Source organism: Scyliorhinus canicula, chromosome 16 (assembly GCF_902713615.1).
Source record: "Scyliorhinus canicula chromosome 16, sScyCan1.1, whole genome shotgun sequence".
NCBI lineage: Eukaryota > Metazoa > Chordata > Chondrichthyes > Carcharhiniformes > Scyliorhinidae > Scyliorhinus > Scyliorhinus canicula.
The window spans coordinates 53,410,748-53,425,992 of NC_052161.1; the positions used below are offsets into that span (position 1 = coordinate 53,410,748).

General features: G+C 47.0%; 1 protein-coding gene across 9 annotated transcripts in view; it reads right to left on the reverse strand.

Annotated features, from left to right (window-relative positions):
• Positions 1-15,245, reverse strand: part of LOC119951075 (coiled-coil and C2 domain-containing protein 2A-like) — a 610,180-nt gene that overhangs the window by 500,758 nt on the left and 94,177 nt on the right. For all 9 annotated transcript variants that reach the window (XM_038774117.1, XM_038774121.1, XM_038774113.1 and 6 more), the window contains exon 8: positions 6,289-6,420. In XM_038774117.1, coding sequence (XP_038630045.1) covers positions 6,289-6,420 — 132 coding nt within the window. The remainder of the gene's footprint in view (positions 1-6,288; positions 6,421-15,245) is intronic.

A 15,245-nucleotide genomic window follows, 5' to 3' on the forward strand; every position in this document is an offset into this window, starting at 1 on the left:
AGACTTAAATGCAGCCTCCGATGGGAGAAATATTAGGATATTACTCTCAACGGCAGGCCGGCAAACTGTAGACATTTATAACTCTTTTACGTATGGTGACAATGAAGATAAAACTAGCTTTCAAGCGATAATGGCAAAATTTGATGAACACTATAAATCACAGTCAAATTAAATCATGGAACAATTTAACCTGCGTTAGATTCCAACAAAATGGGGAGACTATCTCTAATTTTGTCACAGATCTCCACTTGCGAGCACAAGGTTGTAAATATGCTGATGTAACAGACTCCATCATCAGGGATCAATTAATCTATGGTCTCTCAGATGAAAATTTAAGGGAATTATTAATGCAGCAAAATGATTTAACATTAAAAACTACCATAGCAAAATGCTTACAGCAAGAACAGAAAAACAGCAGTAACTGGAGTTTCTTGAGAAAAAAAACATGGATAAAGTACTCCACGAGGTAGAAGATGTCAAAATGGTGGCCTCTCTTCACAGGCCTTCTTTTCCGGCCGCTGGCGCCCATTACAGCATGTCTGCGCATGCGCGCAGTTAGGAGAAACGCGATCACGCAAGATCCCGGTATGCGTATTCGCAAGAAGCTGCGCATGCGCAGTATATAAAGTACCAACCCCAACCAGGAGAGCGAGTCGCGCATGCGCAATCACTGCCGACGTGTGACATCACGGACGTCATGACATGCTACCGCTGTGGCACCGCCCATTTAAAAGGGAAATGTTCTGCACTGGGGAAAAAATGTTTAAAGTTCTCCAAGATTAATCATTTTGCCTCCCAGTGTCAGTCCACAGCCAAATATTACTCTCCAATGCAAAGACATGGAAACTTCAAGGTTCGCACAGTAGATGCAATGGACACTCAGCCACCCGAAGAAAATTTTCCGACCACGAAGAGTTCCACTCCTGGGAGAACACATCCGGCGTTGGAATCATAAATGCCACAGAGAAATCACACAAGCTCACCACACAGCCTCAATACATGCATACCATTGAATCCACAAGCGAATGGAGTGCCATGGTACAAGTGAACAACTCCCCAATTACGTTCAAGCTTGGCACGGGAACATCCGTGAACTTGATGACAAGCAAAGATCTCGCATCCATCCCAGGGACACACGAGATGATACCTGCTGCATGCAAGTTAACAGACTACAATGGCAACCAGATCATCTCGAGGTGTTCATTCCACCTACAAGTAGTTAATAAGAAAGTCACAAAAGGACTATATTTTGAGATTGTGGACGACAAAAGAACATCACTGTTAGGTGCTCAAGCCTGCAAGGATTTGCGGCTGATACAAAGGATTTTCATGAACACGATTGACTCATCACGACTGGACTTTGCCATCCAGCTGCTTCTCAGTGAGTGTCCTGATGTCTTTTGTGGCATGGGTACGTTACCCTACAAGTAAAAAATCCTCCTCAAAGACGATGCAACACCAGACATTCATGCACGGCTGACTGACTGGCTCAGCTTGTTGGTATGTATCAAGAAGCCGTCCAGTGAACTCAGAATCTGTTTAGATCCCAAAGACTTGAACAAAAACAATCGCAGGGAGCACTACCCTATCCCCAAGCGAGAGGAGATAACGAGCGAAATGGTGAAGGATCGCATATTCACCAAACTTGATGCCTCACAAGGCTTCTGGCAGATGCAGCTCGATGATCCCAGCCGACTACTGCGTACCTTCAACACACCGTTTGGACAATACTGTTATAATCGTATGCCTTTCGGGATTACCTCTGCATCCAAAATATTTCACAGAATTATGGAGCAGATGGCGGAGGGCATTGAAGGCGTCCATGTAAATGTTGATGACATCATAATATGGTCAACGACGGGAAGACCACATTGCTCGGTTAAAACAAGTCTTCCAAAGAATCCACCAATTTGGGCTGAAGCTCAACCAAGCCTAGTGAACCTTCGCACGTTCATCTCTGACCTTCCTGGGTGACACGATATCAGAGCACGGGGTGAAGCTGGACTCTGAGAAGATCGCGGAAATTCAGAACATGCAGCGGCCACGTGACAAGAAAGCGATGCTCAGGTTTCTTAGATTCATCAACGTCCTAGGCAAGTTCCTATCAAACATAGCAGCATGGACAATGACGTTACGACAAGTGATAAGGAAGGACATGGAGTTTGACTGGACTCCATGCCACCAAGACGAGTGGGTGGATCTGAAGCACCAATTGATGGCAGCTCCAACGCTGGCATTCTTTGACCTGACAAATCCACAAAGATCTCCACCGGCGCCCGTCAACATAGAATTGGTGCGGTGCTACTTCATCAGAATGACCAGTCGGACTGGTCCCAGTGGCTTATGCTTCTCGAGCGATGACCGCCACGGAGTGCAGGTATGCACAGATAGAGAAGGAGTGCCTGGGATTGATCACGGGTATAACAAAATTCCACCACTATGTGTATGGTCTTCCCACATTTCTAGTGGAGAGTGATCATAGGCCACTGGTCAACATTATCAACAAAGATCTCAATGATCTACGTGCCTACAACGCATGATGATGAAGATGCGGAGGTACGACTTCACGCTGGTCTACACTCCTGGGAAGGACCTAATAATAGCTGACACCTTATCCAGCGCCATTGATGCTGACAGTCCACCTCCGGCTTCCATTAATAATGTAGAAGCTCATGCATAGTGGTGCAGGGAGGCACTCCCGGAAAAAGACGAGAGGCTGCAGCAAATTCGTCAGGCGACACGAGAAGATGCGACCCTGCGCCAGGTCATGCACAACCTTCAGCTGGCCAAGAGGGTGGTGCCCACAGTTCCAAAACGTCCAAACTGAACTGTCCGTGGTGGATGGCATCATACTGCAAAATGACAGAATCGTCATTCCTCTGGCGCTCCGGGCGGACATGCTCCGCAGGACTCAGGAGGTCTGACGTGCATCCAACCATCTGAACTTGTGAACATGATACAATCATTGCTCTTTGTTCTGTATTTGTGCATGAAACTAACTGTGTTTGATTTTTTTTTTAGTTACAGCTCAACTATGAAAAAAAAGTGAAGAGGGATGTAGTGATCTTTACATGGGTATGTCCAGAAGGGTCTGATGGGTAATGGAAAGACCCACTGGGGGGCAGCATGGGCGTGTATAAAAGGGGTCCTCTGGCCTCTTGGGTGGATTAGACTGTGAGGAGAACAGAGGCAGAGATTTAGCTCAGGGCTGCTAGTGTGGTCAGGCCTAGTTGTAGTGTATAGAAAAGTTGTAACCTTTCTACTAGTACAGTTCTTAAAGTAAGAACTCACGCAGTTATTTAAGTTGTGGTGCTCAATAAACCTTCTGTAAAACTTCTGGATGACTTTGAGCCTTCTTCCAAAGCCTCTACTGTAACTGAGTTGAGTAGCACAATTACCTGCCTTACATGAAACAAAACACATGGTAAAATAGGACTGAGTCAGCATAGCTTTGTCAAAGGGAAGTCATGTCTGACAAATCTGTTACAGTCCTCTGAGGAGGTAACAAGGAAGTCAGACAAAGGAGAACCAGTGGACCTGATTTATTTAGATTTCCAGAAGGCCTTTGACAAGGTACTGCACAGAGACTGTTAAATAACTTAAAAGCCTATGGTGTTAAGGGTAAGATCCTGGCATGGATAGAGGATTGACTGGCAGAAGGCAGAGAGTGGGGATAAAGGGGTCTTTTTCAGGATGACAGCCGATGACTAGTGTGCCTCAGGGGTCTGTGCTGGGACCACAACTTTTCACAGTATACATTGATCATCTGGAAGAAGGAACTGAAGGCACTGTTGCTAAGTTTGCAGATGATACAAAGATCTGTAGAGGGACAGGTAGTATTGACGAAACAAGGGGGCTGCAGAAGGATTTGGACAAGCTAGCAGTGGGTGCAATGAAGTGGCAAATTAAATACAATGTGGAAGAGTGTGAGATTATGCACTTTGGAAAGAGGAATTTAGGCATAGACTATTTTCTAAATGGGGAAATGCTTCCGCAATCATAAGTACAAAGGGACTTGGGGTCCTTGTTCACGATTCTCTTAAGGTTAACGTGCAGATTCAGTCAGCAGTTAAGAAGGCAAATGTAATGTTAGCATTCATGTAAAGAGGGCTAGAATACAAGACCAGGGATGTACTTCTGAGGCTGTATAAGGCTCTGGTCAGACCCCATTTGGAGTATTATGAGCAGATTTGGACCCCATATCTAAGGAAGGATGTGCTGGCCTTGGAAAGGATCCAGAGGAGGTTCAGAAGAATGATCCCTGGAATTAATAACTTGTCATATGAGGAATGGTTGAGGAATCTGGGCCTGTACTCATTGGAGTTTAGAAGGATGAGGAGGGACCTTATTGAAACTTACAGGATACTGCGAGGCCTGGATAGAGTGGATGTGGAGAAGATGTTTCCACTTGTAGGAAAAACTAGAACCAGAGTACACCATCTCAGACTAAAGGACGATCCTTTAAAACAGAGATGAGGAGGATTTTTTCCAGCCAGAGGGTGGTGAATCTGTGGAACTCTTTGCCACAGAAGGCTGTGAAGGTCAAATCACTGAGTGTCTTTAAGCCAGAGATGGATGGGTTCTTGATTAATAAGTGGATCAGGGCTTATGGGGAGAAGGCAGGAGAATGGGGATGAGAAAATATCAGCCATGATTGAATAGCGGAGCAGACTCGATGGGCCGAGTGGCGAAATCTGCTCCTATGTCTTATGGTCTTCGTTGATGAACCAGAAATCATAGGATGCACAGGATGCCAGATCGACTGGAAGGAAGAAAAAAATGTCACAATCAAGACCATTAAAACAAAGCATAAGGGTCGGTGCACTGGTAGAACAGTTACGAAAACCGTAGCAAATGACTCTTTCTTCAATTTCTTTAGTCCTCCTGCAGTACAAGAGGATAGGAAACTAGATGAAGGTTCTGCGGCAAGACTCATTGCTGACTTTGAAATTGGTCACTTCTTTCAGGAACACACAATTCCACAAGCAGTGTTATACTTCACAGAAGAAGTTATTGCAGATGATAACTCGCTTTATTTGGCATTAATGACGAGATGATAACAAGTAGCTTCCAATCTGCGCAGCACAACAATGCATTTGTAAGTTCCAAAATAGAGTGTGCCGAGGTTGAAAGCAGGATTGCAACAGCGAACAAATAACTGAGAGCAAATCGACTGCGAACAGCCAACTGGTAACTGACGAAATAATCCCCATTTTGGAGAATTTGGCTCCAGAGAGGCACAATGATTTATCAATAGTTCCTGCAGTGAATTCTCCGGTAGTCGAGGCTAGTCCATCAAAAAATGTGCAGCAAGAACAGATGGATACAATTTTGTGCAGTTCTACAGCAACAGACAAAGCATGTATCGTTATATCAGATGAGGATGAGCCGCGAATTCAGACTAAAACACAAAGTGAAGAAGTAATGCCTAATCTTGATACTGCTAAGATACCAGAATGCGAGGGTATGCAGATAATTCCTGACGTCACAGATGTGCCTGCAACTGCAAAAGCGTCCCAAAGTATTCCGACATTGGATGCCTCACCAGATGATGGGCATGTAGCTCAGCATTCGAGAGCAAGCACCATGGATAGACCAAAACTAGATGTTCTGTGTGCATCATTACCATGGCCACAACACAGAACATAGCAAAGATGAGTGGATTCCTTTGAGTTGTGGAGAACAAGTGTGATCGCTGCTCACTTACATCGACTAACCACACGCATGTGTTTTGGACTTGTCCGAAGCTTGCTGGATACTGAATTTCATTTTCTGATATGATATCTAAGATTTTATGGGTGGCCCTAAAACCTTGCCCACTAGTAGCAATATTTGGAGTCTCAGACTCTCCAGCATTCCATTGGGGGTAGAGGCGTACGTTATTGTCTTTGCCTCGTTAATAGCCAGGAAGCGAATATTGCTTAATTGAAGGTCTCCCATGCCACCTAAAGCATCTGCAAGGATGGAAGACATGATGTTATTCTTACATCTGGAGAAGATTAAATATAACATCCATTTCTTAAAGGTACTCTCACATGACACCATTAAGGGCTCGGTGGGGAGGTTCTCCAAGAGATGGTGGCCATTCATTACATTCTTTAAACAACTGGACACAGTCGAGAGTTAAGGGTGTTACAGTATAATGGAGTTAGTTTGAATATCATAGTTGCTTAAAGTAATGCATTTCTTTGTTAATATTTTTGGTAACTGTTCATATTTGGTAACTATGAAAATGTTATACCATTATCGTTTCTGGTTTTTCCACTATAAAGTCTGGCCTCTAGTTACCTCCAAATAGGCAAGATGAAATTCGGAAGGTACATCTTTCAGTTGAGCCAATTCATGTTTTTGACTCATTGATTCAGGTGACACATCCAAAGTTGAAGTAAAAAATTGACATCCTTCATCTGACTCTACATTCTGAAATTTGAAAGAATAAAATCACATGAAATAAGTAAAATCCCAATTATGTTTCACATTTAACCTGGATAAAAGAAGATTGTTCACATTTAGATCTACCTTATTCTTCAACAATAGGAATGATCAACGGGTATACTTATTCAGTCATATTTTTATAGCAGTGCCCAGCTGTTACAGCACATTGTTACTGATAAGTAAACTTCAAAATTTTAAAGCAAAAAATAGTGCATCACAGCATCACTCTACACACAAAAGAAACATTTAATTGCAATGATCTCCTATGGTATTGGTAATGATTTGGGAGATGTGGTAGAAGTTTATAAACCATCTGCTGAGGAACAATTACATACTGTAAGTGGTTAAAGCTAAAACACGTAGGGTGCAATCTAACCGAATTGCAACAGAGTCCCACGTCAAGCACCCTTAGCCAGGTGCTGCTATCGAACAGGACCCTGCGGAACGCCCCGCAAAGGCCACACTTAGTCCCATTTCCTGCACTAAAGAACCCCGCTCGCCAGAAGCCCTCAGTGGCGATTTTTAACTGGCATCCCGATCTCTCAACCCCTCCCAAGCAGCCCCCAGACTCCCCAAAGCCCCAGCCAGGTAGATCAGGTGGCTGCATATTAGAGTGAGACTAGCTACTCACTACAATATGCAGAGTTGCCAAATACTGACCTCGCCCATGCGAGATCCCATTATATCTGGCAAGGCATGGTGAGCCCAGTAAATCCCGGAAGAAGCCTCTCCTGAAATTTACCTGAGCGGGGGTGTGATGCAGCCAGTACATTGCACCCAGAATTGGATCCTGCAAAAATTAAGCAAAATAAAAAAATGCAAAGATTTTTAAAATTGTACCAGAGATGCATTTAAAATTTGGCTAGCAATATAGTTTCCAGACACAGTAGTCAGGAAGCCTGGGACCGGATGTGTACCAGATGCAGTAATTTTCTGGATTTAGGATTTGGGTCTGGGGGAAGGCAGGAGTTGGTTTTCGGGTTCTTCAGATTTCTGCAACACAAGATAAGGGGTTCGGGGCCTGTATATGAGAGAGAAAGGATAGTAGCTCAATGGAAAAATTGAGAAAAATAAGCTTTTTTATTCATCACGGGACATGGTTATCACTGGCAAGGCCAGAATATGTATTCACAGAATCACAGAATAATACAGCACAGCAGAGGCCCTTCGCCCATCACGTCTGCACTGACGTGTGAAAAACACCGGACCCTCTTACCTAATCCCATTTGCCAGCATGGCCCATAACCTTGAATGTGGCTAGAAGCCATTTTCGGGGTGTTGGACCAGCCCACGCAGCAGGCGGGTGCGGGGGGGCAGATGTTTTAGCCTTTGCCTCGGTGATTGCCTGGAGGCGGGTCCTGCTGGGGTGGAGGTCAGCTTCTCCGCCCCGTGCCTCGGGGGACCTGATGGAATTTCTGAGGCTCGAGAAGGTGAAGTTTGAGCTGAGGGGGAGGATGGAAATGTTCTACAATTCATGGGCATTGTTTATCATGCACTTTCAAGAATTGGATGCCATCAGACATTAGGGGGGGGAAAGTGGGTGCTATTGAGGGGGTTGAGCACATTGTTTATGGGATGACCGTTGATTCTCTTTTGGTCTTTTTGTTTTGTTATGTTCGGAATTAATGGTTGACGTTTGAGTTTGTATGTTGAAGGGGATGCTGGTTGGGGGATTGATACTGTATTTGTTATTGTTGATTATCTTCTGTGGTGTATGTGACGAAAATGTGGAAAATGAGGAGAATAAAAAAAACTTTTTACACAAAAGAAAATGGTTGGTCTAGGACACTATCCTGAGGAACTCTGCAATGATATTTTGGGATTGAGATGATTGATCTCCAACTACCACAACCATCTTCTTTTGGTGCTATGTATGATTCCATCCAGTGGACAGTTTTCTACCTGATTGCCATTGACTCAAGTTTTCCTCGGGCTCCAAAATGCTACACTTGGTCAAATGCTGCCTTGACATCAACGATAATTTGGATTTGGATTTGGGTTTTAGTGTCATGTGTACTGAGGTACAGTGAAAAGGATTGTTCTGCGTAAAGTCCAGGCAGATCATTCCATACATAAAAAAACATAGGACATATAATAGATACACAAAGTAAATACATATACACAGATATCGAGTGAACCAAACGGAGTGCAGTACTACTCAGTGGAGAAGATGTGTGGAGAGATCAGTTTAATTCATAAGAGGGTCATTCAGGAGTCTGGTAACAGCGGGGAAGACGCTGTTTTTTAATCTGTTAGTGCATGGTCTCAGACTTTTGTAACTCCTGCACGATGGAAGAGGTTGGAAAAGAGAATAACCCAGATGGGAGGTATCTTTGATCATGCTGCCCACTTTCCCAAGACAGTGAGTGGTGTAGACAGAGTCAATGGATGGGAGGCGGTTCCGCATAAAGGACTGGGCGGTGTTCACGACTCTCTGTAGCTTCTTATGGTCTTGGGCCGAGCAGTTGCCATACCAGGCTGTAATGAAGCCAGATAGAATGTTTTCTATGGTGCATCTGTAAAAATTTGTAAGAGGCAATGTGGACATGCCTAATTTCCTTAGGAAGTATAGGCGCTGTTGTGCTTTCTTGATCGTAGCGTTGACGTGGGTGAACCCGCACAGATTGTTTTTTTTTAATGTATTTTATTACAAACATGTATCAAAGCAGGTTACAGCAAATAAACACCCCGGGAAACATACTTCCCAACAATCAACTATACAATCTATACAGATTTTTTTCCCTTTTTCACCCTCCCCCTCCTCGCCCCACCACCCACCCCGCACCCCCCTGCAATGAACAGCTCCTCAAACACGGTCACAAACATCCCCCACCTTTTCTCAAACTCCCCTGCTGAGCCCCTTAATTCATACTTTATCTTCTCTAACCGCAGGAAGTCATACAGGTCACCCAACCATGCCAGTGGCAAAGACAACCGCCACTCCAGCAAAATTTGCTGCCGTGCAATCAGAGAGGTGAAGGCACCAGGAAAGATTGTTGGTGCACACCTAGGAATTTTAAGCTGTTAACCATCTCCACCCCAGCACCATTGATGCAGACAAGGGTGTGTACGATCCTTTGCTTCCTGAAGTCAATGACCAGTACCTTAGTTTTGCTGATGTTGAGGGAGAGATTGTTATCGTTGCACCATGCCACTAGATTATCTATCTCCCTCCTGTACTCTGACTCATCGTTGTTTGAGATCCGACCCACTACGGTCGTGTCATTAGCAAACGTGTATTGGAGTTGGAGCCAAATTTTGCCACACAGTCATGTGTGTATAGGGAATATAGTAGGTGGCTAAGTATGCAGACTTGCAGGGCCCCGGTATTGAGGACTATTGTGGAGGGGGTGTTGTTGTTTATCCTTACTGATTGTGCTATTTAGGTCAGGAAGTCAAGGATCTGTTGCAGAGGGAGGAGCCACATCCTAGGTTTTGGATTTGTGATGAGTTTGGCTGGGATTATGGTGTTGAAGGTGGAGCTGTAGTCAATGAACAGGAACCTAACGTTGGAGTCTTTGTTGTCGAGATGCTCAAGGGATGAGCGTAGGGCCAGGAAAATAACGTCTGCTGTGGACCGGTTGTGGTGGTATGCAAATTGCAGTGGATCAAGACATTCTAGGACTATGGAGTGATGTGTCTCATGACGAACCTCTCAAAGCACTTTATAATGATAGATGACAAGGCCACCGGATGGTAGTCATTGAGACACGCTGCGTGGTTCTTCTTTGGCATCGGTTTGATGGTGGTCTTGAAGCAGATTGGAACCACGGAACAGAGTAGGAAGAAGTTGAAGATGTCCATGAACACACCCGCCAGTTGGCCCACCAATCACTCTCACCTGACTAATTCAGCTCTTTTGTTTATTTTCTATCTCTTCCTGCCCTATTCATACTCCTGAACATTCAATGTTCAAGCTGACAAATGGATAGGCGGTGGCGTAATGGTAATGTCATCAGTCATTAAAAGCCTGGACTAACACTCTGGGGACATGGGTCTGAATCCATCACAGCAGCTAGTGAAATTTAAATTCAGTTTATACATTTCAAATTAAAAAGGTAGTCTTGGTAGTGGAGACCATGAAGTGTCATCTGCTCAGCAATAGCTTGCTCATTGGCACTCATTTTGGGTTCCACAAGGGCCAATCAGCTCTTGACCTCATTACAGCCTTGGTCCAAACAAAAGGTTTCAAAAAGTTATTTATTGCTGATTATAGGGGTAATTGTCGTTGCACCATGCCACTAGGTTCTCTACCTCCCACCTGTACTCAGATTCATCACTGTTTGATATCCGACCCACTACTGTACATAGCGTTAGAGCCATATTTTGCCACACAGTCGAGTGTATAGAGAATATAGTAGGGGGCTAAGAACGCAGGCTTGCGGGGCCCCAGTATTGAGGACTATCGTGGAGGAGGTATTGTTTATCCTTGCTGATTGTGATCTATGGGTCAGGAAGTCAAGGATCCAGTTGCAGAGGGTGGAGCCAAGTCCCAGGTTTTGGATTTTTTCTTCTCCACATAGACATTTTGAAGAGTGAATTGTACATCACTGCAGAACCTGCTCAATATTTGTTTCTCTGAAACAGATTAAAATGCTCCTTATACCATCAAACTAAGGAGACATGCACGTGCTTAAGGAAAGAGCAGCTCACCAAGAATTTACCTCACCCACCTCCTCCCAACAAAGAATATAGAGTAGCACAGGTCTTATCAGAAAGTCTCTGAGGAACTCAAATTTATCAAACATTAGCCAGGGGCAATATGAGAGCACATCAGATAATTGAAGCAGTTTGCAGCAGTGCACCCCAATTCACAAGTTTTGGTACCACAGTTAGGCACCAGAGACACAGTCCTAGTTTTACAGATTTGCTGCCTTCCCTGGGATGCAATAAATGGCATCCACATTGCACTTTCTATTAGCATGTGCAGTAATCACCTGGCCAGGCAATGGCTTCCACAGGGCTAAATGGAGCTCTCGGAGCTCCCTGCTGAATTTTGTCAAGGGGCAGTCTTCAATGATGTGAGTCATTGACTGAGGTGCACCATAAGGGCCTGTTCTGTGCTGTACTGTTCTAATTCTAATTTGATGGGAGACAATAAAGAGAGTGTACCTCAGATTTTAAAAAAAGTGGGCAGCACGGTAGCATGGTGGTTAGCATAAATGCTTCACAGCTCCAGGTTCCCAGGTTCGATTCCCGGCTGGGTCACTGTCTGTGCGGAGTCTGCACATCCTCCCCGTGTGTGCGTGGGTTTCCTCCAGGTGCTCCGGTTTCCTCCCACAGTCCAAAGATGTGCGGGTTAGCTGGATTGGCCAGGCTAAATTGCCCTTAGTGTCCTAAAAAATAAGGTTAATGGGGGTTGTTGGGTTACTGGGATAGGTATACGTGGGCTTGAGTAGGGTGATCATTGCTCGGCACAACATCAAGGGCCGAAGGGCCTGTTCTGTGCTGTACTGTTCTAATTCTAATAGCTGCAGTCCAGGTTCCCTGCAAAGCCCCACCGTTCCGCTTTGCTGCACAAAGGCTTTGGTCAGTGCAGAATCAGTTGAGGACCACCCAATTTTGGCACAGCAGGTTGAAGCCTGGCAGGCAGGTTGTGGGATCTGCAATGAGGAAGTGTTTTTTAATGGTGATATGTTGGTTCCGTTCCTGCTGCCACAGGATCTCAGCTGTTATTCCTTGACATGGTAGTCTTAGCCATATAGGCTGGTGTGATTGGAAGTAAGCAGCAGGTTGATTAGTAAGGTCATAGAGACTTATAAATTTTAACATGGGGCTTCCGGTTGCGGCCATGCTTAGTTAGGTCGCACGTTCGGCAGCTCCCGCCAAGAACGGACTTTTGGGCCCTTTTGAGGAGCCCCTGCGGCACTTGTACGACGGTTCTCAGTATGGGAAGGTGATAGTAAGGTTCCACCAGCACTGTATGGAGTGGACCAGGAGTGGAGCGATCAAAAAAGTGGTTTTGGAGCAACGAAGAGAGCGGGGGAGGAAAAGCAAGATGGCGGCGGGTGGAGATCAAGCAGCGTGGGCGCAGTGGTCGTGGGAGCAGCAGGAGTTCCTCAAAAACTGCTTTGCGGAGCTGAGAGCAGAAATGCTGGCACCAATGAAGACGTCGATAGAAAAGCTGGTGGAGACCCAGAAGGCCCAACGGGCGGGGATTCGAGAGGTGCGGCAGAAGGCCTCAGAGAACGAGGATGAGATTTTGGGCCTGGTGGTGAAAGTGGAGGCACACGAGGCGCTACACCAGAAATGGCAGGAGAGGTTTGAGGACCTGGAAAACAGGTCAAGGAGGAAGAATCTTCGGATTCTGGGTCTCCCTGAAGGAGTGGAGGGTCTGATGCTGGGGCACATGGAGTTACAATGCTCAAAACGCTGATGGGCGCGGGAGCTTTCCCGAGGCCCCTGGAGCTCGATGGGGCTCATTGAGTCCTGGAAAGGAGGCCCAAAGCCAACGATCCGCCAAGGGCTGTAGTGGTGAGTGATGTGACCATCAATTTACAAGACACGTGGTTGGAAGTGAACAGTGGTTTTAATAGTCTTACAACTGAGCCTGCCTGAGACGAGATGAACTGGCAGCAGGCTCACAACTGCAGATCTTTATACTTCCAGTTAGTGGGAGGAGCCATAGGCGGAACCATGGGCGGAGACAAGGGTGGAGCCCAGTACAAACTCCTCATCTCCCCCTATGGGCAGAGCCGCGCAACTGCTCGTATACCGAGCTTACAGAGACACAACACATACAATATAACACAGTGTGAATTACTAGGATTGTGATTCACCACATTCACCCCCTGTAAAAAAATCAAGTCCAGCGGGGGTGATGGGTCTACAAATTGAGTCGGTCCGGCGGTCGACTCGTCCTCTGAGATCTACGAAGCACCGGGCATGCAGCCTCTTCTGGTGGCTGGGTGGTGGCGGTCGGCGAGGGTACCATGGCGGACTCCGGGGGTGATTCGGTCCGAGCTTCGTACCCGACTGGTTCGACTGGTGACGGGGAGCGCCGGAAATCCATAGGCGCGGGGGCGCGAAGCACGGGCAGTGAACCTGCAGGCGTGGGGGCGCCGGGGGTTGGGTGGGGTGTAGTGTGAGGGATACCTCGGCGGTAGTGGTGTCGGAGTTGGATCCTGCAGTCACCAGGTCCCAGAGGGAAACAGTGTCCTGACGGCCATCAGGGTAATCGATGAACGCGTATTGGGGGTTCGAGTGGAGTAGGAGCACTCTCTCCACGAGTGGGTCAGTTTTGTGGGTCCGGACGTGCTTCCGGAGGAGAACCGGGCCCGGTGTCTTCAACCATGCTGGGAGCGAAACCCCCGTGGTAGTGCCCCTGGAAAAAACAAATAGCCGCTCGTGAGGGGTCTGATTGGTGGCAGTATATAGGTGGGACCTAATAGCATGGAGCGCGTCAGGGAGGACCTCCTGCCAATGGGAGGTCGGGAGCTTCCTGGGCCGGAGGGTCAGTAGGACGGTCTTCCAGACCGTCGCGTTCTCCCTCTCCATCTGCCCGTTCCCCCTGGGGTTGTAGCTGGTAGTCCTGCTCGAGGCAATGCCCTTGTCGAGCAGGTACTGATGCAGCTCGTTGCTCATAAAGGACGAACCCTTGTCGCTGTGTACATAGGTGGGGAAACCAAACAGGGTGAAGTGGCTGTGCAGTGCCCTAATGACTGTGTGGGAGGTCATATTGGAGCACAGGATAGCAAAGGGGAAGCGGGAGAACACGTCTATGACGTTTAGGAAGTACACATTCCGAATGGTCGAGGGGAGTGGCCCTTTGAAATCGAAGCTCAGGCGTTCAAAGGGCCGGGAGGCCTTTACAGGTGGGCCCTGTCTGGTCTATAGAAGTGCGGTTTGCACTCCGCACAGATCGGCCAATCCCTGGTGATGGCTTTTACCTCCTCGGTGGAGAAAGGCAGATTTCGGGCTTTGACATAGTGGGCGAGCCGGGTGACCGTCGGGTGGCAGAGGTCATTGTGGAAGCTTTCAGGCAGTCGTCTTGCGCGCTGGCGCACGTGCCGCTGGACAGGGCATCTGCGGGCTCATTGAGCTTCCCCGGTCGGTACATAATATCGTACTTGTAGCTGGAGAGTTCGATCCTCCACCGTACAATCTTATCGTTTTTAATTTTGCCCCTTTGTGAGTTGTCAAACATAAAGGCAACCGATCTTTAGTCGGTGATGAGGGTGAACCTCCTACCTGCGAGGTAGTGCTTCCAGTGATGTATAGCTTCCACGATGGCTTGTGCTTCCTTTTCGACCGAGGAGTGTCGAAGTTCCGAAGTGGAGTGGGTTCAGGAGAAAAAGGCGACTGGTCTCCCTGCCTGATTTAGTGTTGCTGCGAGAGCGACCTCTGAGGCACTGCTCTCTACCTGGAAAGGGACAGATTCATCCACCGCCCGCATGGCCGCTTTGGCGATGTCCTCCTTGATGCAGGTGAAGGCCTGGCGAGCCTCATCTGATAGAGGAAAGAGTGTGGCCTTAAATAGTGGCCGGGCTTTGTCCGCGTACTGAGGGACCCACTGGGCATAATATGAGAAAAACCCCAGGCACCTTTTGAGGGCCCTGGGACAATGAGGGAGAGGGAGTTGTAAGAGGGGTGCATACGGTCCGGGTCGGGGCACAGGACTCTGTTTTCCACGACATAGCCGAGGATGGCCAGCCTGGCCGTGCGGAAAATGCATTTCTCCGTGTTATAGGTGAGGTTACGTTTCTGGGCAGTCTGGAGAAATCGATGGAGGTTAGCGTCGTGGTCCTGCTGATCATGGCCGCAGATGGTGACGTTGTCCAAGTACGGAAACGTGGCCCGCAGCCCGTACT